Source organism: Notolepis coatsorum, assembly GCF_963971535.1.
Source record: "Notolepis coatsorum genome assembly, chromosome: 5".
NCBI classification, from domain to species: domain Eukaryota; kingdom Metazoa; phylum Chordata; class Actinopteri; order Aulopiformes; family Paralepididae; genus Notolepis; species Notolepis coatsorum.
The window spans coordinates 77,654,465-77,677,097 of NC_140169.1; the positions used below are offsets into that span (position 1 = coordinate 77,654,465).

The 22,633-nt window shown below is 42.9% G+C and overlaps 1 protein-coding gene across 1 annotated transcript in view; it reads left to right on the top strand.

Annotated features, from left to right (window-relative positions):
* eya4 (EYA transcriptional coactivator and phosphatase 4) overlaps positions 1-18,157 on the top strand; it is a 270,391-nt gene extending 252,234 nt beyond the window's left edge. The window contains exons 12-14 of the mRNA XM_084314148.1: positions 2,750-2,871; positions 14,696-14,796; positions 16,590-18,157. Of these exons, the coding sequence (XP_084170274.1) occupies positions 2,750-2,871; positions 14,696-14,796; positions 16,590-16,670 (304 nt within the window). The 3' untranslated portion in view covers positions 16,671-18,157. The remainder of the gene's footprint in view (positions 1-2,749; positions 2,872-14,695; positions 14,797-16,589) is intronic.
* The last annotated feature ends 4,476 nt before the right edge of the window (positions 18,158-22,633 follow it).

Here is a 22,633-nt window from a genome sequence, read left to right on the forward strand (position 1 = left end):
GATTAAAGTAAATCTACTGATAACGGACGGGTTGGTCATACATGATACGTTTGTGTCTGTGATGCCGCTCACAACACCTGCAAAAAAGGTGACGTTGGCAAATGTTCCCCCGTTGGTGGGCGACGAGCTTATATTAAGGGAACTCGCCAGGTTTGGGAAGATTGTATCTCCCTTAAAGAAGATGTCTTCGGGTTTAAAGCACCTGAATTACAGCATGTGGTTTCTCACAGAAGGCAGACGTTCATTATAATGAACAAACGTGAGGACGAGTTGGATCTTAATTTTAAAGTAATAATAGACGGGTTTGAGTATATTATTTTTGCGACGACACAAAACATGCGTTGTTTTGGTTGTGGAAGGGAGGGGCATCAAAGACAAGCGTGCCCTGGGGAGGGGCCAAGCAGGGGGGCAAATGATGGGAAGAGTGCAACGAAGAAAGGGAGAGCAGCTTGGGGTGTGAATCAAGGGGTTGAGGGGGGGACAGGGGACAGGGGAAGAGGGGTAGTGGGGAGACTTCTGAGAAGGTTATTGTACCAGATAGAAGTGATAAGGAAATGGAAGGAGTAGGTAAGGCTGGAGATGCAGTACGAGGAAAGAATGGTGGGGATGGAAATGTGGGGGGGGGGGGTGGTTGAAGGAGCTGGTGGCAGCCGGGACACGTTAAATAGCCAGGAGAAGAGTGGAACTGTTGAAGTACAAGGGACAGATCGTGGGGATGAAAATGAGGGGGGGGGGTCGTGGTAGGAAGGTTTACAGAGGATGGAAGTGTACATGGCGTGGCGAGTGGACCTGTTGAAGTACAAGGGACAGCTGGTGGGGATGACAATGAGGGGGGGGGGGGTCGTGGTAGGAAGGATTACAGAGGTGGCAAGTGGATCTGTTGAAATACAAGGGACAGGTGATGGGGATGAAAATGAGGTGGGGGGGGGGTCGTGGTAGGAATATATGGGCAGGAGGAGGGTGGGACTGTTGAGGGAACAGGGTCAAAGGACTCAGTTGAGGGGGTCAGGGTGGAGGAAGTAGAGGATATTGACATGGAAGAGGGGACGACGGGATGAAGGTTGTTAGGCAGAAGAGGAAGATTGAAGTAGTTGGGTTGTCAAGCTCTCAAGCTAAGAAGACAGGTGTGATGGAAGTACTCAGCAGTACACAGAGTACACAAGAGAGTACATGGTCGGAGATGGGCGCTAATGATGATGAGGAATATGAGAGCGATGCATCTGCAACTTCAGATAATGAGAGCTATTCATTGGAGGCAATGAAAATGTTTTTACGGATGACAAAGAACAGGAAGGGGGTAGAGATAGCACAATTCTTTCCAGATAAGGCGTTTTTTATTTTGTCAGCAAGGAAAAATATGAGGTTTCAAGGAGATGGTCGTTTTGCTGACACAGAGATATACAGGATGAGAAAAATTGTACAGAAGGTACTGCGGGGCCTCAGTACGGTGGAGGGCGGAGTGGAATCAGTGTAGTTTTGTTGTTTTTTGTTTTTTTTGTTTTACCTTTTTATTTCTAAATGAGAGTTTTTTTTATTGATGGGACTGCTGTGTTGTCACTTAGGGCTGGACATTTCAAGGTGTCCCGCTACCGGGGCCAGGAGGCTGAGACATTTTTGATCATCTCATATACTCTTATGCATTTGTGGAACTTTGTAAAGACTGGGATTATGGAGGATTCAGAGACAGGAGCGGAGCGTATCGTTTTCATGCCCGATGGGAAGGCCACGCCATACTCCTTCAGCAAACCTCTCATCAGAGTCATCATGGGGGATGTTTTCTCTGCCGTCTTTTTATGTTACCGGCACCTTTACCTTGTTCAAGGGTTGGAAGGTATGACTGTGGGGCTCAACACGTTCTACGCCGGAATAAACGGTTTCCAGATTCAGCCTCGGAGGATGATGGCAAAGCGGCCTTTGCTGGTTAATTTCTACCCTATGTTCGGAATGGGTTTCATCAGGGACTTGAGCTCTCGAATCAGTCTGCTCGATGGGAAGTCACTGGGGGCTGCCGGTCTCCCCACGGGGGAGTGGGAGGTGATGTTGGAGTGGCATCTGAACCAGGAAGGAAAAGGCGGCCTCGGACGGGGTGGCGAGGGTAACAAACTGTCTAATGAGGATGTCGGTCCAGAGTGCATCTCGGTCCCCCTGCTCTGTTTTCGGCCCCCGACATCATCGATGCCATGTGATATAAAACTGGTGGACGGTAGGAGCAAATGTGATAAGGCTGAAGGAGGAAGGTCAGCTGACGAGGCGGCCCTGTTTATCCACGGGATAGGCTTTGACTGGAGTCTGTCGAACACACACAAAGGCCTGATGTGTTGTACCACACGGGGAAAGGTGAAGCTAGAGACGCTCTTCTCAGGACTACGGTTTCTACAGTGCCTCTCCGGTGTCTCTCTCTCTGATGCACCCAGAACTTTAGATCATTTAGAGTTATTTTTTTCCATGGGGGAAAATTCAAATGACAATTTGGTTCAGTTTCAGCATCGTTGTCCCTAATTGATTTTTTTGTTTTGTTTTTTGTGTTTGTTTGTTTTGTTGTTTGTTTTTGTTTTTGATTGTTGAGTTGTAGAGTATTTTAATTTTGAATGGTTTGTTGCATCATTTGTAGTTTTAGTAAAAAATTAAGTTTTTTATAAAATCAAAAAATCTCTCTCTCTCTCTCTCTCTCTCTCTCTCTCTCTCTCTCTCTCTCTCTCTCTCTCTCTCTCTCTCTCTCTCTCTCTCTCTCTCTCTCTCCCCCCTACAGGAGTAACTGTGTAAATGTGTTGGTGACCACGACGCAGTTGATCCCAGCGCTGGCTAAAGTTCTCTTGTATAGTCTGGGGTCCGCGTTCCCCATCGAGAACATTTACAGTGCAACCAAAATAGGTAAGACAAACACACACACACACACACATACTTATTTTACTATCCTTATGAGGACATTGTATTTCCTAGCCCCTTACCCTGACCTAACTATCGGTGCTATATGCCCAACCCTAACCCTGACCGTAACCCTTTCACTGCCACACTACAGCAGGTTAACCCTTTCACTACCACACTACAGACGGTTAACCTTCTGTAGTGTGGTGGTGAAAGGGTTAACCCGATAATCAACTTTTCTTTTGGTATGAGGACCAACATTTCCCCACATTAAAAGTGGTTTGTCAAGGGTCGGTTCTCACAAGTATAGTTAAACAAGTACACTAATACACGCACACACACACACACACCGCAACAGCCTTCATATTTTTCTCAGCTACACCTCACCACGCTTTTTTTTAATCATTCCATTCATTCTTCAATCAGTAATTCTATATAATTCTATATAACTGAAACTTTATTTAATGAAACTGAAATTGGAAGCATACTAATAATAATTAAGAACTAAATTATAATTGGTGCATAAAAACAAACCATAGCATTCAGGTTCAATAGTTATGTACACAGCTGGCTATCCACTCATTATTATAACTCTCCATTCATCCCATATGTTAGTCATTCCATGCTCTCTGTTTTGGTATTAAACTTAATGTCTGAGTTGAGCTCGGGTTCACTGGGAGGTTTCATGGGAACATGCAAGAGTGTCTGTTTTTACTCTGTGTGTGTGTGTGTGTCTGTGTGTGTCTGTGTGTGTGTGTGCGTGCGCGTGCGTGCGTGCGTGCGCGCGTGTGTGTGTGTGTGTGTGTGTGTGTGTGTGTGCAGGATTGCGTGTTCACCCGTGCAGGCTTGAAACGCCCTCCTGTAAACCAGTTTGATCGAAAACAGACTATGTTGACCTGGTCATGCACGGGCCACACACACACACACACACACACACACACACACACACACACACACACACACACACACACACACACACACACACACACACACACACACACACACACACACACACACACACACACACACACACACACACACACAGCTTGATTGGCTTCTCATTCATTGGCTTGGTTATAGTGTATTCCAATTGTCTTCTCTGATATTTGATCTTTAATCCCAAACACTGATTATTCTCATGGTCAGATTTTGTCCTTCAATCTAGATATCAAAACCTTACTTTATAGGATTGGCCTCTAGTTTTAGAAGAAGAAAAAAGGTTTCCCCAATGTGAACTGAGTTTAACCCTTTGTGGTGTGGTAGTGAAAGGGTTAACCTTCTGTAGTGTGGTAGTGAAAGGTGTTAACCCTTTTCAGTGTGGTAGTGAAATGGTTAACATTCTGTAGTGTGGTAGTGAAAGGGTTAACCTTCTGTAGTGTGGTAGTGAAAGGGTTAACATTATGTAGTGTGGTAGTGAAAGGGTTAACCTTCTGTAGTGTGGTAGTGAAAGGGTTACCTTCTGTAGTGTGGTAGTGAAAGGGTTAACAGTCTGTAGTGTGGTAGTGAAAGGGTTACCTTCTGTAGTGTGGTAGTGAAAGGGTTACCTTCTGTAGTGTGGTGAAAGGGTTAACCGTCTGTAGTGTGGTAGTGAAAGGTGTTAACCCTTTGTAGTGTGGCAGTGAAAGGGTTAATTGTCTGTAGTGTCGTAGTGAAAGGTGTTAACCCTTTGTAGTGTGGTAGTGAAAGAGTTAACCTTTTGTAGTGTGGTAGTGAAAGAGTTAAAGCAGTGGTCCCCAAACTACGGCCCGCGGGCCGGATCCGGCCCGCCTCCACATTTGGCCTGGCCCCCTAGAGCCCCGGAGCTCTAAAAAAAAAGAATATAAATGTAGCAGGGTGGATTATCCCTGCTTCGTGGGAACGGTTGCTGGCAGTCACGAGGTAGCTGGACACAGTAGAACTCTGTCTGACTGCACCCTCGTCTTTGGGCCTGGGGCGTCGACTGGAGGCTGGTAGTGTGAGTGGATGGGGCCCGGGATTTACCAACCTGGTCTGGTACTCTGATCTTCCTTCCCTTCAGCAGAGTGGTCAACAGTACTCCCCAACACGCTCCCACTCCCCCCCGTTGCTCCTTAAGCCCTCCCACACCTCGGGACTGAATTGTAATTAAATACTCTGAGTTCCCCCCGCAAGCAGTACCCTCCCTCAATGACCCTAGAAACTTTACAATGAAAAGGGGAGAGTTGGGTAGGAAGGGGTTAATCATATATACGTTACCCACACCAAAAGAGTTAATGCTGGGCACAGGAATGGACACGCACACCGAACCCCATTTAAGTCTTTATATTAATTGTACTGTTCAGTTACAATTATTTAATACTAGTGGCCAATTGGGCTGAAGTCCTACTATAGCTCCTGTGTGTAACTCAATACCTCATAACCACGTATATTATACACCCACCTCTGGGTTAATATCAGGGATAATATACTTCACTGTGTTTGAGTCATCACCCACGTCTGGGCCTTCACCCTGTATAATACCTCAAAAGGCTTTAATTATACGGCAAGAATAATACCTCAAAAGGCTTTAATTATAATGCACCAGGTCTGTAACTTCCCCACAGGGAAAAGGTAAATTGGATGGGAAAATATTATTAAACACACATGTTATCACGCTCAAAGGAAAGGAAAGAAAACAAAAGTGTGGGCCCACAATTACCAAAACAAAAGCCCTATGCTAATGCCGGCATGTAATGTTTGGGGTCTGTAGTTAGCAACGTTAACTTCGCCCGCAGGCCGCACCACACTGTGTAACGTGCAATAGATCCTGGGCACCGAAGCCCTAATGTACTCTACCAAGATGGCGGCCGCGCCGCTCCACCACCGTCCGGGTGGCAAGATGGCGTCGAACACTCTCATCGCAGGTGCTAGCAAGCGGGGCTGGAGCAGAGAGGCAGTGTTGGCCGATGACGACCTCTGCTGGTGGGGAAGAACTCCCGTGTCCTGCAGGCAGCCAGGTGCAGGTCTGGTCGTAGGCTGGCGTAGCAGACTGGTTGCAACTTGCAGGCAGCCGGAGCAGACTGGTTATAGAGCTGGTGCTGGGTCGACACGCGGATCTAGCGTTCCCTCACTCACACTGCAGCTAAACTCTGGGTCCCAAACAGCCCTTCTGCTGGACGAGATATATCCTAACGCAGGGTACTCCTAAGCACCGTTCCTCTTCGCGCCACACTGGCGGGGCGCCTCACTAGAGGAAATAACTTTAACTTTAAGCCCAACTCGGCTATAACGTTCTTATTCTAGGATAACCCGTGGTATATCACTAGGGAATTCAGGGAGAAACAGGCAACACGCTACTACGTTTGCTGAGAGAGGATAACCCGTAATATACTCAAGTTCAATACGGGGCTCCCCGAGACACGTCTGTTCACAACAAAGGTCCCGACTCGAAGAGGTCTGTCTTCTCCCTTCCTCCGGCATATATATCCTTCCATCTCTCTCCGACACTCTCTGCCTGCTACTGCCCCCTGCTGGTCCCGCCTACTAGTCATAGTCACACAGGGGAGAGGATGGTAGAATATAATCCAGTGATAGAAGGAGACGCTTGTGTCATTGTTCGTGCGAATCTCAATGAAACTAATTAAAATGTCTTGGTGCAGAAAGGGGAGACAAAAAGGCAAGTCAGCAGCTCTGAATAATAAGCAATACTTCAGGCTGCTACATATATATATATATATATATATATATATATATATATATATATATATATATATATATATATATATTTTTTTTTTTTTTTTTTTTTTAAGATGGCAGCATCCCCATTGTCGGTGCTGAATGTTTGTTAGTGTTTGATATTTTTTGTTGGTTTTTAATACTTTTAAACATCCATTTTTAGTAAGTAGTAGTTTTCATTTGATCCTATAATTTTTTCATTCACCGATTTGTGGACTTTTTTTTTAGTGTCCTGAAAGGCTCCTTATAAATAAAATGCATTATTATTATTATTATCATCCAGGAGGGAAAAGACACTTTGGATAGTAGGGACTACATCTCTGCCTGTCCTGACCAGGAAACACTTTGCAACTGTGATCTCCTCTGACAGTAGTTGGATATTTTAATGTGTATCGAGGGGTTGCAGCAATTCCACTGAGAGAAACTGGTCTGAGGCTGGATAACATGCCTGTATGCCTCTCATAAGTTGTTCTCCAACTCATGAGAACCTGCTCTCAAGCTCTTCCAGCATTCTGTCGAGGACTGGATAGAACAGTCTCTGTCTCAGCTGATCTCCTGAGCTAAGGTCTGAGCTTGTGCCACAAGATGACTCAACTACATTTACATTTAGTCATTTAGCTGACGCTTTTATCCAAAGCGACTTACAAGTTATGTACGACAAGTCATCAGGAAGGGTACAGCTCTATCAGCTGAGTAACAATGTTCATCAAAGTGTTGAGTGCTACAGTGTAGGTTAGTTTATTAGGACAAGTGCATGACGGTAAGGTTAGTTAGGGTTAGATATCTTTTTTTCTTTTTTCTTTTTAATTCAGATAATGGTTGAAGAAGTGTGTCTTTAGTCGACGGCGAAAGATTGGACGGGTTTCGGCTGTCCTAACTGGGGTGGGTAGTTCATTCCACCATTGTGGGGCAAGGACTGAGAATAGGCGACTTCTCTTTGATGACCCTCCCAACTACATACTCGTCCATCCATTTCTGCTTCCTCCTTTGGCTGGTAGTATGTTCCTCAATCCCAAGGCCATTACATATGGCCTTTGTTCTGTGATACATGTCCACTGCCATCTCTCAGATCTCTGAGGTGCGGTAACCTTTAAGTAGTACAGAGCTAGAGCTAGGTGGTCTGTAGGTACTGTATATTTATTTCATAAATACGGGATGTCCGATATTATCGGCCTACCGATATTATCGGCCGATATTGGCATTAAAATGTGATATCGGAAAATATCGGTATCGGTTAAATAAAATTAAAAAATTAAAAAATCTTTTTTTTTTTACATTTCTATAACCTTTATTTACCCAGGCAAGCAAGTAAGAACAAATTCTGATTTTATTTATTGTCAAAAGTATGCATAATGTTGTGTTAATTCCACAACAAGAGATATGTAATGTTAATTACCTGAAATTATTCCGTTTTCTGGGGGGGGGGGAACCCTGCATATATCGGTATCGGTTGATATCGGTTGATATCGGTATCGGAAATTAAGAGTTGGACAATATTGGTATATCGGTATCGGTAAAAAAGCCAATATCGAGCATCCCTAATAAATAGTGTTATTTATTTCATTAATAGTGTTATTATTTATTTCCTGACTTTTTTTCGTGAAGATCCCGGAAATGGTTATTAATATTTGGTTATGTGTGGCTTTCTGGAAAACAATAAATGTTTACATTTAGGCACCCCTGCGATCGTCACACTTTTTCTGTTACAAACTGACCCCGGCCCCCACCAGAGAAGGGAAAAGTTATGTGGCCCTCACAGGAAAAAGTTTGGGGACCCCTGGGTTAAAGGGATAGTTGTGGTATAATCCTTCCCCAGTACAATCCACACTGTTCCTCATACTAGCTCTCACTAGTTAGCCACAAATTAATGCAAAGTCAATGGGGTCAAGCTTCTGCCCGTACAAGCTGACTGAAGCAGACTGAAGGCGAGCAACGTCGCCTGGCGACGCGATCAGCTGTCGCTTAGCACACCACACTAGTGTTGTCAAAAATATCGAAGTATCGATACATATCGATACTGAATATTTAAAACGGCTTCAATACTCATTTCCCGAAGTACCGATACTTTCTGCAGTATCGGTACCAGCTGGCTGCTCCCGCAAGTTGTTGACAGACAGACGCGCTGCCAGAGCCTTGCCCTTCCGCCTCCTCGCTCAGAGCAACAGACACAAGCTGCTGCCTGCTGCAGCCTCCTCGTTGGAAACGGGGTAGTTGTGTCGAGTTCATGCGTGTACTGGTGTAGTGGGCTCGGCTTGACGTTACTCCGTTTCCATGAAATGATAGGTGGCCAGCTAGCTAGCATTAAGCTAACGGAGGAACGACAGCTAACGTTAGCTAATAATAGCGTTGTTTACAAACTGAAGACAGGGCTGCCTGCCCGGCTGTGAGGGGGAGGAGGAGGAAGAGAGAGAGAGAGAGAGAGAGAGAGAGATTTCTCCGGAGCTATGCTATGCTATGTAACGTTAATAAATGCTCCGAGCATAGCTCCGAAGAAATCTCTCTCTCTCTCTCTTCCTCCTCCCCCTCACAGCCGGGCAGGCAGCCCTGTCTTCAGTTTGTAAACAACGCTATTATTAGCTAACGTTAGCTGTCGTTCCTCCGTTAGCTTAATGCTAGCTAGCTGGCCACCTATCACTTCATGGAAATGGAGTAACGTCAAGCCGAGCCCACTACACCAGTACACGCATGAACTCGACACAACTACCCCGTTGCCAACGTTCGGTCGAGCGGAGCCGGAGCCCATCCTACACCAGTACACGCGTAACGTTAATAAATGTTCCGAGCATAGCTCCGGAGAAATCTCTCTCTCGCTCTCGCTCTCGCGCTCTCGCTCTCTCTCGCTCTCTCTCTCTCTCGTCATAACTAGGAAGGTGCGCTCAGTAGACCTAAAATCTCCAGCAGCCACTCTCTCTCTCTTTCTCTCTCTCTCTCTCTGATCTAAAGATAAACAAAGGGTTTTAAAAGTGTATTTATCTTCTCGTATAGTACCAGAGAGAAGCTGAGGAGAATCAACCAGCAACAAAAGCAAAATTTGTTAAAAAATAAAAATAAAAAATTATAATAAAAAAAAAATTATTATAATTATTTTTTTTTTGGTATTGAAAGTATCGAAAGTATCGATACTTTTCAAGGTATCGTATCGAAGTGGAAATTCCAGTATCGTGACAACACGACCATTCAGGACCGTTTACTATCCAACTGCGCACTGGATAAAAAAGTATACATTCACACTAATAAAACGAATTGTCTATTGGCTGAGCGAACCTGGCATTTGTGTGACATCACGTCCTGAATCAACCAGGAAATAACTAACGCTAGTTGTTGAAAATTTATCATAATCACAAAATGCATTCAGTGCTGGATCTAACTAAATGGATTTATGGAAAGTTCAAGGCTGCACCACAAAGCGTCTGGAAGGGTTAGCGCGACACAATACGGCTCTTCCTATTCGTACAGCGATGGTCTACAAAGAAAAGTGAGAAACTTTTTTCCCCACTAGTTAACCTGATTACGTGCTGATCAGCAGTAATGCAATGTCGATTGATGGGAGTATCGATAAATAGACAAATTCGTTAATGTAGGCGATATTAAGCAGCACATATAAATGAATAACTAACTTAGTTAATTAATAATTAACATAAATAACATGTTAATAATACGTAGGTTATTGATCAATGAATGTATTGATAAATAAATGTATATTACAAATGATACACCAGTAGAAGTCATGTTATTTCCTCATTGTCCTTGCTGTGTCGCCTAAAAAAATTGGATTGAGGCGATATTTAGCCAGGCGACAGAACTCGCTGCACGATTGTCACTCGAAAATCTGCTGCTGTGTGGGTTCTCTCATTCATAACAATGGAAGCGATAACATTCTATCGGTCGCCTGGCTTAAAAAATCGTTCGCCTGGCAAACATCGCCCACCTGGTGCATTGTACTTTACACACAAGTAGATTCCAGTCAGCTTCAGTCAGCTTGTACAGACAGGAGCTCTGCAACATTGAGTCAATGTTGAGGACAGCATTTCAGCTAAAATTCAAACGTTGATTCAATGTTGTTTACATTGACGCCTCAACATTGATCCAAAGTTCCAATGGTTTATTTTTCATCAAACTCTTCAAGAATGACGGCGGTCGGATGGCGTAGCGGAGATTGCGCTCGTCACCAATGCAAGAGGCTGCGGTCTCGACTCCCGGAGTCAGCATTGCCTGCGGCTTGGGCCGATCGTCATACTAACCCGTTTGGCTGAGTTAGCGGGAGGGAAGTCATGGGTGGTAATCTGGCGTGGTGGACAGCGACACCTACGGGTCAGGTCTGGGCGCTTGCTCAGCGAAAGGCAGGAAGTGGTGAGGGCAGCGTGACCTCCCACGCGTTACACTTCACCAATGAGACTATGAGAGTCCTCGCTGCCAGGTGAGAAGAGAGCCACTGGCTGTCTCCACATGCGTTGGAGGAAGCATGTGGTGGATCTCAGGGCTCCCTTGACCGACCAGTAGGGGGAACATGTGCACAACGACCAGGTAGGGGAGGGGGGGAATTGGCATAACGACTAAATTGGGATGGGGAGAAAAGCATAGAAAATCAGGCGGTGAAAAAGAGGGGAAAAAAATAAATAAAAAATCTTCAAGAATGTATGTGAATATATGCTGTGTTTACATGAAAATAATCACAAATTGGGCCTTTAAAGGTTGTGTTTTTCTCCTAAACGATGGCCCAACTATCTCACAGAGATTCGTGTCGTTTGACTGGCCTATCACGCAATTCACATCCTGGAGGGGGATACGCCCACATATCCTCAGAGGACGCTACCTTGGAGGACCATTTTAAGCTGCTACTTTTGTCTCCAACCTTATTGGGACAGTTGCCAAAATGGCAGGGCAAGAATCCATTTAAGTCTCTCGGGGGGGAAAGAAAAGGATTTTTTTTTTTTTTTAATATGAAGGAACGGAACATCTGTGAAACAGTCTCGGCCTAGGGGATCAATGAGGGATAGGACTTCTGACTCCATCCTCTTGAGTCTTCCCGTTGTCACGGTAACCAGATTGATGATATCCGCTCGAGCCGAAGCGCCTCTCGGGCTGCATTGGTGTGTTTGTCAGGATCAATCAGGGTGAACCGTCTGCCATGTGTGTACATCAGCTAGTCCCCATTCAGCCGTGATGCACAGAACCTGCTGGGTCCTGTCTTTCATTCCCATCCGCACAGCACAGTAGAAATGTACCGATACCAGCAATATTAGTATCAGAACCAGGCTGGATCAGGGGATGAGAACCAGGCTGGATCAGGGGATGTAAACCAGGCTGGATCAGGCCATCAGAACCAGGCTGGATCAGGGGGTCAGAACCAGGCTGAATCAGGGGATCAGAACCAGGCTGAATCAGGGGATCAGAACCAGGCTGAATCAGGCCATCAGAACCAGGCTGGATCAGGGGATGAGAACCAGGCTGAATCAGGACATCAGAACCAGGCTGAATCAGGTCATCAGAACCAGGCTGGATCAGGGGGTCAGAACCAGGCTGGATCAGGGGGTCAGAACCAGGCTGGATCAGGCCATCAGAACCAGGCTGAACCAGGCCATCAGAACCAGGCTGGATCAGGCCATCAGAACGAGGCTGAATCAGGCCATCAGAACCAGGCTGGATCAGGCCATCTGAATCAGGCCATCAGAACCAGGCTGGATCAGTATTAGAGAATTTACTAGGGATGTTCGATATTGGCTTTTTTACCGATATCGAACTTTTAATTTCGGATACCGATATCAACCGATAGGCTACCGATATATGCAGGGTCTTCCCCCCCCTTGTCGTGGAATTAACACAACATTATGCATACTTTTGACAATAAATAAAATAAGAATTTGTTCTTACTTGCTTGCCTGGGTAAATAAAGGTTTTAATAAATGTAATAAAAAAATATTTAACCGATACCGATAATTTCCGATATTACATTTTAATGCCAATATCGGCCGATAATATCGGACATCCCTAGAATTTACTCTAAGAAACTAAAATTCTATACAAGCCATTCTATTTTGGTATATAGAAGCATACTACAGCTCTCCAATACTGCTGTAAAAATATATAATATTATATAATATGGGGGGGGGGGGGTCTCAATATTTTGACCCCAAACTAATGGTTACGTTTTAGTTTCAGTAAAAGATTGGATTGGAACTTTGTAACTGCCAATACTTGTTGAAGGCTCAGTAGTAAATCTGTATCAGCAGGTATCGATTAGGGATGGGCATTTGATGACGTATCAATATTCGAATATTCTATTAATCAATTGGTTGATTGGTTAACCGAACTACCCCCCAAAAGAGAAGTGTACGGTGCGCTCATAATGTAGCCCCAAAGGACCCTCAAAGGATCCTCATTCAAATAAAGAAGGAAACTAAATTTTATTTATTGAACATAGAAAGAAAAAAAAACTGGAAATCATTAGAGGCCGAATCAGTGCAGTTGACACAAACAAACCCATCAGCTCCAGTCGAATACCTACGTCATTACAAACAGTCCACTGTTGGAACAACCATGCCCATCCCTAGTGGCCTCACAACGGTAAACGGTACCCTATCCCCCCCCCCTCACAGTGAGCTGTGGTGTTCCACAAGGAAGCATACTAGGACCGCTACTGTTCCTAATTTATGCAAATGACATGTCGTCAGCTTGTGACTGCAACTTGTTCCTGTTTGCGGACGACTCAGCCCTGCTGGTCTCTGACAAGAACAAGTTACAGGTTGAAAAAACCCTCAGCTCGGAACTAGGCAGAATCTGCATATGGCTCGCTGATAACAAACTATCATTACACATGGGCAAAACAGAGTCCATTCTCTTCGGTTCAAATAACAAACTCAGCAAGACCGACGGCTTCTCAGTTACAGTGGGTGACAATATTGTCACAAGGAAAGATGAAATTACCTACCTGGGTTCCATCCTAGAGGCTAATCTCTCCTGTGACAAAATGGCATCCAATGTAATAAAAAAAGTCAACCAACGAACTCGATTCTTGTACCGGATCTCCTCTCTGGTAAACAAGAACACCCTGAAGACTCTGGCAGGAGCACTCATTCAGGGGTACTACGACTATGCTTGCACCTCATGGTACCAAAGCACCTCAAAGGCGCTAAAAACAAAATTACAAACATCTCAAAACAAACTGGTCAGACTACTGCTTGACCTTACTCCTAGAACCCACCTCACCCCTGCCCACTTTGACAACCTAGGATGGCTTAGAGTAGACGACAGAGTACAACAACTTGCAATGGGCCTGGTCTACAAGATACACTACACGACCAAGGTACCCATGTACATGTCAAAATACTTCCCAAAGGTCAGTGAATACCACGATCACAACACCAGAGGGAGCTCCACAAATCATGTTAAACCCAGATTCGGCTCAAATAAGGGACTAAACACGTTTCGCAATTATGCCACATCAATGTGGAACGCCCTACCCAAAGCTGTAAAGGAATGTGGATCACTACCCACTTTCAAAACCTCTCTCAAGGGACACCTACGGGAGACTGCAATTCAACACTGGCCCCTGTAAATATCCTAACCCAACCCCCTCCAATGTACAGTCATTTACCTAGTATGGTTTTGTCAATAGTTCAATGTACAATTGTGTTTGTTTGTACAGTGTCTCCTCCCCCCCCCCCTCAATGTACAGTGTTACTTGTTTATACAGTGTGCCCCCCGCCCCCCCCCCCCCCCAACCACCTCCAATGTAAATGACCCAGTATGGTTGTCAATATCCCAATGTACCCAACCCCCCCCACCCAACCTCCTCCAATGTACAGTTTCTACGTCAAATGTATATACTCCCTTTTCTTGACTCCTTCTGTATCACAAACAGTACTGTATTTGCAAATCTGGTATGTCATAAATGTATAGATGTAGCAGTACTGACTATCTGTATGTCATGTATGTCATATATGTCTATATGAATTGAAAATGGGGGACCCTGATGGAAACAAGACAAACGTCTTTCTCAGGTCTGCATCCCCTTAACAATTGTATGTATTGAGCCGTACTGTATTGTACCCATTCTGCAATCTGTTAAATAAAGTTTTCATTCATTCATTCATTCATTCAACACAGTCAAGAATATGAGTCAAAAGAAAAGCTGTGTAAGTCATTTGTTTGTCTCCAGGCAAAGAGAGCTGTTTTGAGCGTATAGTCTCCCGCTTTGGCACTAACATAACATATGTTGTGGTTGGCGATGGGCGGGATGAGGAGCATGCAGCCAGCCAGGTAATAAAACCACCTTTACATTTTTACCTCCCCCTGACCTTTGACCCCCTCCTTCCTTCCATATTTGATTTTCTTGCAGGAAAAGAGAGTTGCTTTGAGCGCATAATGCAAAGGTTTGGCAGGAAAGTAGTGTATGTTGTAATTGGGGACGGTGTGGAAGAGGAGCAGGCGGCGAAAAAGGTAAATGGATCCCCGCGACCTCACCGTGACCCCCGCCCGCCCACTCCGCGCAGCGTGTAAACGCTCTGATTGGACCGAGCCTGCCTTTCTTTGCTGTAGTGGTTTTTTTAACCTTTTACTATCTGCTGTTGCTTTTGTGTTCTACTTTATTTAATGAAATGAAAGTAGACGTTTCACCTCGACTGTGTGATAGAGTGATCTGTTGAGATTGTGAGGCTTGCCAACTGTTGTACATTTCCTGCCTGTTTTAGCCAATAATGACATGAAATTGGACAGTTATTCAAATTATATGAAGTTAGTTACATTCTTTCTTACTTATTTACAGATTTTCATATATTAAGATGTGTATACAGTTTATATATATATATATATATATATATATATATATATATATATATATATATATATATATATATATATATATATATATATATATATAGTAATTAATATCTTAATGTTATATATATAGTTTTATATGCACATATGTGTATATAAAATTATATATATAATTAACAATATTAATAAATCAGCTTTGTCTATCAGGTAAAATTGTACACAGTGGTTAAGTTTTGAGCAACTTAATTTGTGTTAGACTGGGTAACTGAGCCACACCTACACTCATGCAGTGTCATTCTTGTCGATGCTCATTGATTGACCCGGTGTTCCAAGGATGTACGGACTCTTCACTGTTTAGGATTTCTGGTTGCCATTCACATACATTATGATACACTGTGTGTGTGTGTGTGTGTGTGTGTGTGTGTGTGTGTGTGTGTGTGTGTGTGTGTGTGTGTGTGTGTGTGTGTGTGTGTGTGTGTGTGTGTGTGTGTGTGTGTGTGTGTGTGTGTGTGTGTGTGTGTGTGTGTGTGTGTGTGTGTGTGTGTGTGTGTGTGTGTGTGTGTGTGTGTGTGTGTGTGTGTGTGTGTGTGTGTGTGTGTGTGACAGAGTGAGGTAAACACATTCTAATCACAATGATTATGGTTAATAGTAATTGAACTCTTACACTGAAGAACCAATAACTCCAGTCAACCCAGATCACGTGGAGTGTTGTAATCACAAGAAAGTACTCAACCTGTACCATCTTTAACTACAAATTAACACACCATTCTAACTGGTCATCTTTAGATAATACAGTTTGAAAAGGTTGGTTCCTCTGAAAACGTTAAACAGAGTCATATGGTTCTTTGTCTGAGGTCCTCAATTATATATATTATATACTGCACAATAGATACCAGTAAGTCTTGAACAGTGAATATTTGTATGAATCCAGTATGACTTCTCCAGCTTTGTGTTTTATTAGTTGTTAGCCGCTGGGTGCTGGTGGTGTTTAGCCGAGGAATGCATGGATTTTTGGTTGCAGTGCTTTTGCAAACAGAGCAGCTATACAAGCTACTGTAGTGTAGCTTGCATGACTCTGGGTGGTGGTGGTGTTCGAAGTCATTCACATCTTAATACTGTTGTGACTCTTCCTCTGTATCTAACCGGTGTGTCTGTGTGTTTGTGTTATGATTGTGGTGGGTGTGTGTGTGTGTTGTGATTGTGTTTGGTGTGCGTGTTGTGTTTTGTGCGTATGTTTTGTGATTGTGTGTGTGTGTGTGTGTGTTTCCACTCTTCAGCACAACATGCCTTTCTGGAGGATATCGAGCCACTCGGATCTGCTGGCGTTGCACCAAGCACTAGAGTTTGAGTACCTGTAACTATTAATATATAGCAATACGGACACACGCAATGTTACCGTTACCGTGGAGACGACTAGCGACTGGGCCACAACGCCCCCCCCCCCCCCCCTTCTTTTGTAAACCTATTTAAGAAACAACCACAATACACTGCAATGTTTTTATCTTTTTTTTTGTTGTCGTTCCTTTTTTTTGTCTTGTTTTTTCGAAACATCTGGATTTACATACTCCGAACGGTCTTAAGAAGAGGAGAGGAAAAGGAGAGAGAGAGAGAGAGAGAGAGAGAGAGAGAGAGAGAGAGAGAGAGAGAGAGAGGGGGATAGGAGAGGACTGAAATCGCCTACACACACCCCCCCTTCTCAGTTTACCGATTTTCCTTTTGAGGATTGACCTGTGAAATAGAAATCCGAAGCCTGTTTTGACTGTAGCCGAGTGTCTCCAACACCCCCCCCCCCCCCCCCCCGACACCTTGTACGCCATCTAAAAGGGGTGAGAGGAGCGCTTGATACGCGTTATGGACGGTGTCGCCGTTGTCAAGTCCAAGCACGAGCCGATGAACCGGCGACCGACGAACAAACAAACCCACAGAACTCTGTGACCATGGAGGTGCTCCTTCAGGCCTCTGGCTGACTGGTTACCACGTGTTGGATCACCTTGCAGAAGAAAGACGGCCTGGACACACATGCATAGAGTGAGCACTTGTCCATGTGTGGAGGCAGATGATCTTCTTCTACATGTGGAGAGAGGGCGATTGATTTGTTCTCATGTGTATATACCGCCCACCTAGAGGCTCACATTTATTCTTTAAAGAGGTTTACTGAACCCCACATCATCACCCCCCTCTTTCCACTAGGTGGCGGTAATGATCCAACCACCACTGAATCTCAAAGGATGAGGAAGAAGCAGTGTTGTCTTTTGAGTAGAAAACAGGGTGGCGTTTTCTCAATCTGGGTTAGGGTTCTCTAATGGCGAAGTAGCACTGGGAACACGCTGAGCTGTATTGTGTAGATAGGGAGTGCTCACTCTATGTGTTTTCTATACTCACAAGGTTCCCCCAGAGTACGAGAGCTGATCTGGGGTCTGTGACCAGGATCACTCGTCTTCATGACCTTTTTACAATCCCAATGGACTGAAGCTGACTCTGGATCAGTGCTCCCACTCTGAGAGGCTTTGTGACTATGGGGGAACGTGGTCGCCCCGCTCTGATCCAGGGCCTTCTCTCTATACAGGCAATATTATCAAGTCATGTGCTTCGGGATGACAGATGCGTGTGCTAAAAAAAAAAAAATGCTTTAATAACTGTATTTTTCCCAGTGACTCACTCTGATCACAATCCATAACAATGAAGTCTGTAGCTGAAACTTGTGTAAATTATTTACAGTAAACGTAAAAGGCAGATGGTGGATGTTTTTTTTTTGTGAATGAAAAAGAAATTGTTTTTTTTTCTTGGTCTCTCTGGATTTTTTAAGTTACATTTTTTTGACAAGGAGAATGTGCGTCATGATGTGTTGTGCCTTATAAACGTGTTTGTGTGTTTGTCACTTTTCTTTCATCGGAAATGTGTATGTATGTAGATATAAAGGAGAAAAACAATCCTGAACAATCCCGAGCGTCTTCTCTTGCCATACAGTATATTAGATTAGACTAAATTGTACTTTATTGTCATTATATTTGCATACAACAAGATTTGGGACTCAAACTTAAGGTGCAGTAATAAATAATAAGTAGTGGAATATAAAATCACACAAGTAATAAAAGAGAAACATAAAATATTATACAGAAACATAAAATACTATCATCATTAGGTTCCTCAGCGTCCACATTTCAAGAGTCTATCATCCTCTTTGCCTCTTCATTCAGCGCCCATGCTTCTGCTCCGTATGAAAAGACTGATACAAGAAAAGAAAAAAATACTATACAAGAACCATAAAATACTATACAGAAACATAGAATACTATACAAGAACCATAAAATACTATACAAGAACCATAAAATACTATACAGAAACATAGAATACTATACAAGAACCATAAAATACTATACAGAAACATAGAATACTATACAAGAACCATAAAATACTATACAAGAACCATAAAATACTATACAGAAACATAGAATACTATACAAGAACCATAAAATACTATACAGAAACATAGAATACTATACAAGAACCATAAAATACTATACAGAAGGGGGGCTCCAGTAGCTCACCGCATATCTCGGCGCTATTTCTGCGTCGGGGAAAACCGTGCTGCGTCACGGATCTGGTGGACTCGAGTTCGATTCCCGGACCCGCCGTCATTTACCAGAATGTCTTCCCCTGAACTATATCCCGTTTCACCCTGTATCTGTCGGTCATGCTTGACCAGAAAAGCGATAAACACTAAAAAATAAAGTTTAAAAAAAAATACTATACAGAAACATAAAATACTATACAGAAACATAAAATACTATACAGAACCATAGAATACTATACAGAAACATAAGATACTATACAATAGTATACAATACTATACATATAGGCTACGATACATCAATTGTTTCCATGAATGAAAATGAATGGTTGCACAAGGGACCTGATGGCAATGCTGCCAATACTGAGATGTGAATAAAAAAAAATTTAATACGCGACACGGTCTCATCAGAAAACGTACTTAAATAGCCATAAGTAATATATTTAGTAAAACTTTAAAAAAAAATAAAGTACAAAACAAACACTGCAACGAGGAGTTGAACCAACCATCTAGTCTATTTGCCAACACAATGAACCCGGAAATTTTGGAACCACCAAACTTTTATGATAGATATGGATAGTATGGGTCACCAGCACTTAGAAACTGCCGGATGCTAAGTTGTACATGTTGGGCAACTTTTTTTATTTGCATAATTAGCCACATTTGCATAATCACCTAAATGGACAAATCTCGGAAACTACTTGATCAATTTCAACAATGTTGGAGTGGTTTTGGGGGTTATTCGGGATGCTGAATCCATTTATGATACTCAAGAGTTTCGGAATTGCAATATTTACTGGAATTTACCAAATTTCAATTTCAAGAGAAATTCTGCTGAATAATATTATGGGGAAACTTACTCCTTGCTTACAAGTCTTGGTTATCATAGACTCAGGTCTACTGTAAGCTTTAAGTCCCACATTAACAAGGTGACAAAAACATAATTCTTCCACCTTAGAAACAAAGCTAAAGTACAACCATTTATAAATTGATTGATTGATTGATTGATTGAACATTTTATTAACAGATTGCAGAATGGGTACAGTACAGTACAGCTTAATACATACAATTGTTAAGGGGATGCAGACCAGAGAAAGACTTTCATCTTGTTTACATCAGGGTCCCCCATTTTCAATTCATCATAACATATATGACATACATGACATACAGATAGACAGTACTGCTACATTTATGACATACCAGATTTGCAAATACAGTACTGTTTGTGATACGAAAAGAGTCCAGAAAAGAGAGTATATACATTTGACATAGAAACTGTACATTGGAGGAGGTTGGGGGGGGTTGGGTAGGAGGAGTGGGTGGGGGACACTGTACAACTGAACAAGCAAAACTGTACATTGGAATATTGACAAGACCATACTTGGTCATTTACTGTACATTGGGGGGGGGGGGGGGTTGTGTTAGGACATTTACAGGGGCCAGTTTTGAATTGCAGTCTCCCGTAGTTGTTTTTTGAGAGAGTTTTTGAAAGTGGGTAGTGATTCACATTCCTTTACAGCTTTGGGTAGGGCGTTCCACATTGATGTGGCATAATTGCGAAACGTGTTTAGTCCCTTGTTTGAGCCGAATCTGGGTTTAACATGATTTGTGGAGCTCCCTCTGGTGTTGTGATCGTGGTATTCACTGACCTTTGGGAAGTATTTTGACATGTACATGGGTACCTTAGTGGTGTAGTGTATCTTGTATACCAGGCCCATTGCAAGTTGCTGTACTCTGTCGTCTACTCTAAGCCATCCTAGGTTGTCAAAGTGGGCAGGGGTGAGGTGGGTTCTAGGAGTAAGGTCAAGCAGTAGTCTGACCTGTTTGTTTTGAGATGTTTGTAATTTTGTTTTTAGCGCCTTTGAGGTGCTTTGGTACCATGAGGTGCATGCATAGTCGTAGTACCCTTGAATGAGTGCTCCTGCCAGAGTCTTCAGGGTATTCTTGTTTACCAGTGAGGAGATCCGGTACAAGAATCGTGTTCGTTGGTTGACTTTTTTTTATTACATTGGATGCCATTTTGTCACAGGAAAGATTTGCCTCTAGGATGGAACCCAGGTAGGTAATATCTTCTTTCCTTGTGACAATATTGTCACCCACTGCAACTGAGAAGCCGTTGGTCTTGCTGAGTTTGTTATTTGAACCGAAGAGAATGGATGCTGAAAAACGGATCCATGCCTGTATTCCAAGCCGACTGAAGAAAATACTTCAGCTTATTCAACTCTCAGCACTGGCTTCCGGTAACATTTAGAATTGATTTGAAGGTCCTCCTCCTTATGTACAAAGCCCTAAATGGAACCAGACCAAGCTATATTGGCAATTTTCTTGTCAACTACATGCCCCCAAGAACACTACGATCATTTTACTTCTATCATCTTGTATTTTTATTTTCTGCGTTGCATTTATTCTGTCTATTTTATGCTCATTTGATGTATTCTAGTGTATTTTCTGCTGTGAAGCACTTTGGGCTGCAATTCTTGTATGGAATTTGTACAAATAACGTTTATTATTATTATTGCCATCCTTATTTGCTACCTCTATCTAGCAGGGCTAAAATTATTTGAAATGGTTTTGTTAACCCTCCTGTTATCCTCAAATTGACTTTACACTCTTTATCCTTGGGGACACTTTGACCCCAGCAGTTTAAACCTCCAGAAAATTATCATAATCAAAAGTGTTACCCAAATGTATGCTTCAGGTGCTTCATGTTACTTTGTTGATTACCTAAATAACCATTTAAATAAAACATTACCCCTACTCCCCCCCACCCAATTATACATACATAATATATATTATGTTGTTCAAGTGGGGAGTGGGACCATGATAACTTTCCGTTTTTGGAAAGTAACGTGTCTGCTTGTGGTTGAGAGACAACAGGGGCATCTGCACTAAGGGTCTCATTCTCATCAGAGGAGGACGCCTCATAATCAGGGTCTCAGACACATTCTCTCCTATGTCACTTTCACCGTCAAATATCTGTGACAAAACTTCACTGGCGGAAAACTTTTTCTTCAAGGTAATTTTCAAATTAGAATTTAGAAGGCTGCTGTGCAAGCTATGTTTGCTCCTGCCCTATGTTGCGTAAAGTTTAGGTAGTCAAAAATCACAAATAACAATAAAAATACAGTCCGGGATATACATTCTAAAATATACAGCCAAACATATACAGTAAAATTTACAGTAATAAATGTAGAATTTTTTTAATAAAAATGTTTAAGTGTATATGTAAAAATAAGAAGTAAAAAGTCCAGGAAGATTACCAGAGTTTGTACTGTCACTCTGTGGTGAGGCAGTGAGACACAGTGATGCGTTGTATACTCTGATGGTTGTTGGAATTAAGGACTTCCTGTGCCGTTCAGTGTTGCATCTAGGGAGTCTTAGTCTAACACTGAACATGCTCCTTCTATCAGCCAAGTCTGTGTATAGCGTGTGGGAGGGGTTGTCCATGATGGCGTGGAACTTAGCAAGGCTCTTCCTCTCTGACAGAGGAAGAGTCTAGCTCCACTCCCACCATGTTACTGGCCTTCCTGACCAGCTTATTTGTCACATATAAGGTACATGTACATTACAGTGAAATGCTTGGATCTGTATGAGCCCCCTGAGATTGTGCTTCAGACAGTAAAAAAGTAAAAAAAAATAAAGACCAAACACTATACAAAATATACAAACTAGTACAAGTACACAATGCAAACAAATGCAAAGATGAGTTAGAGAGGTAGTGCAAATCTTTTACTAATAAATAGATACAAT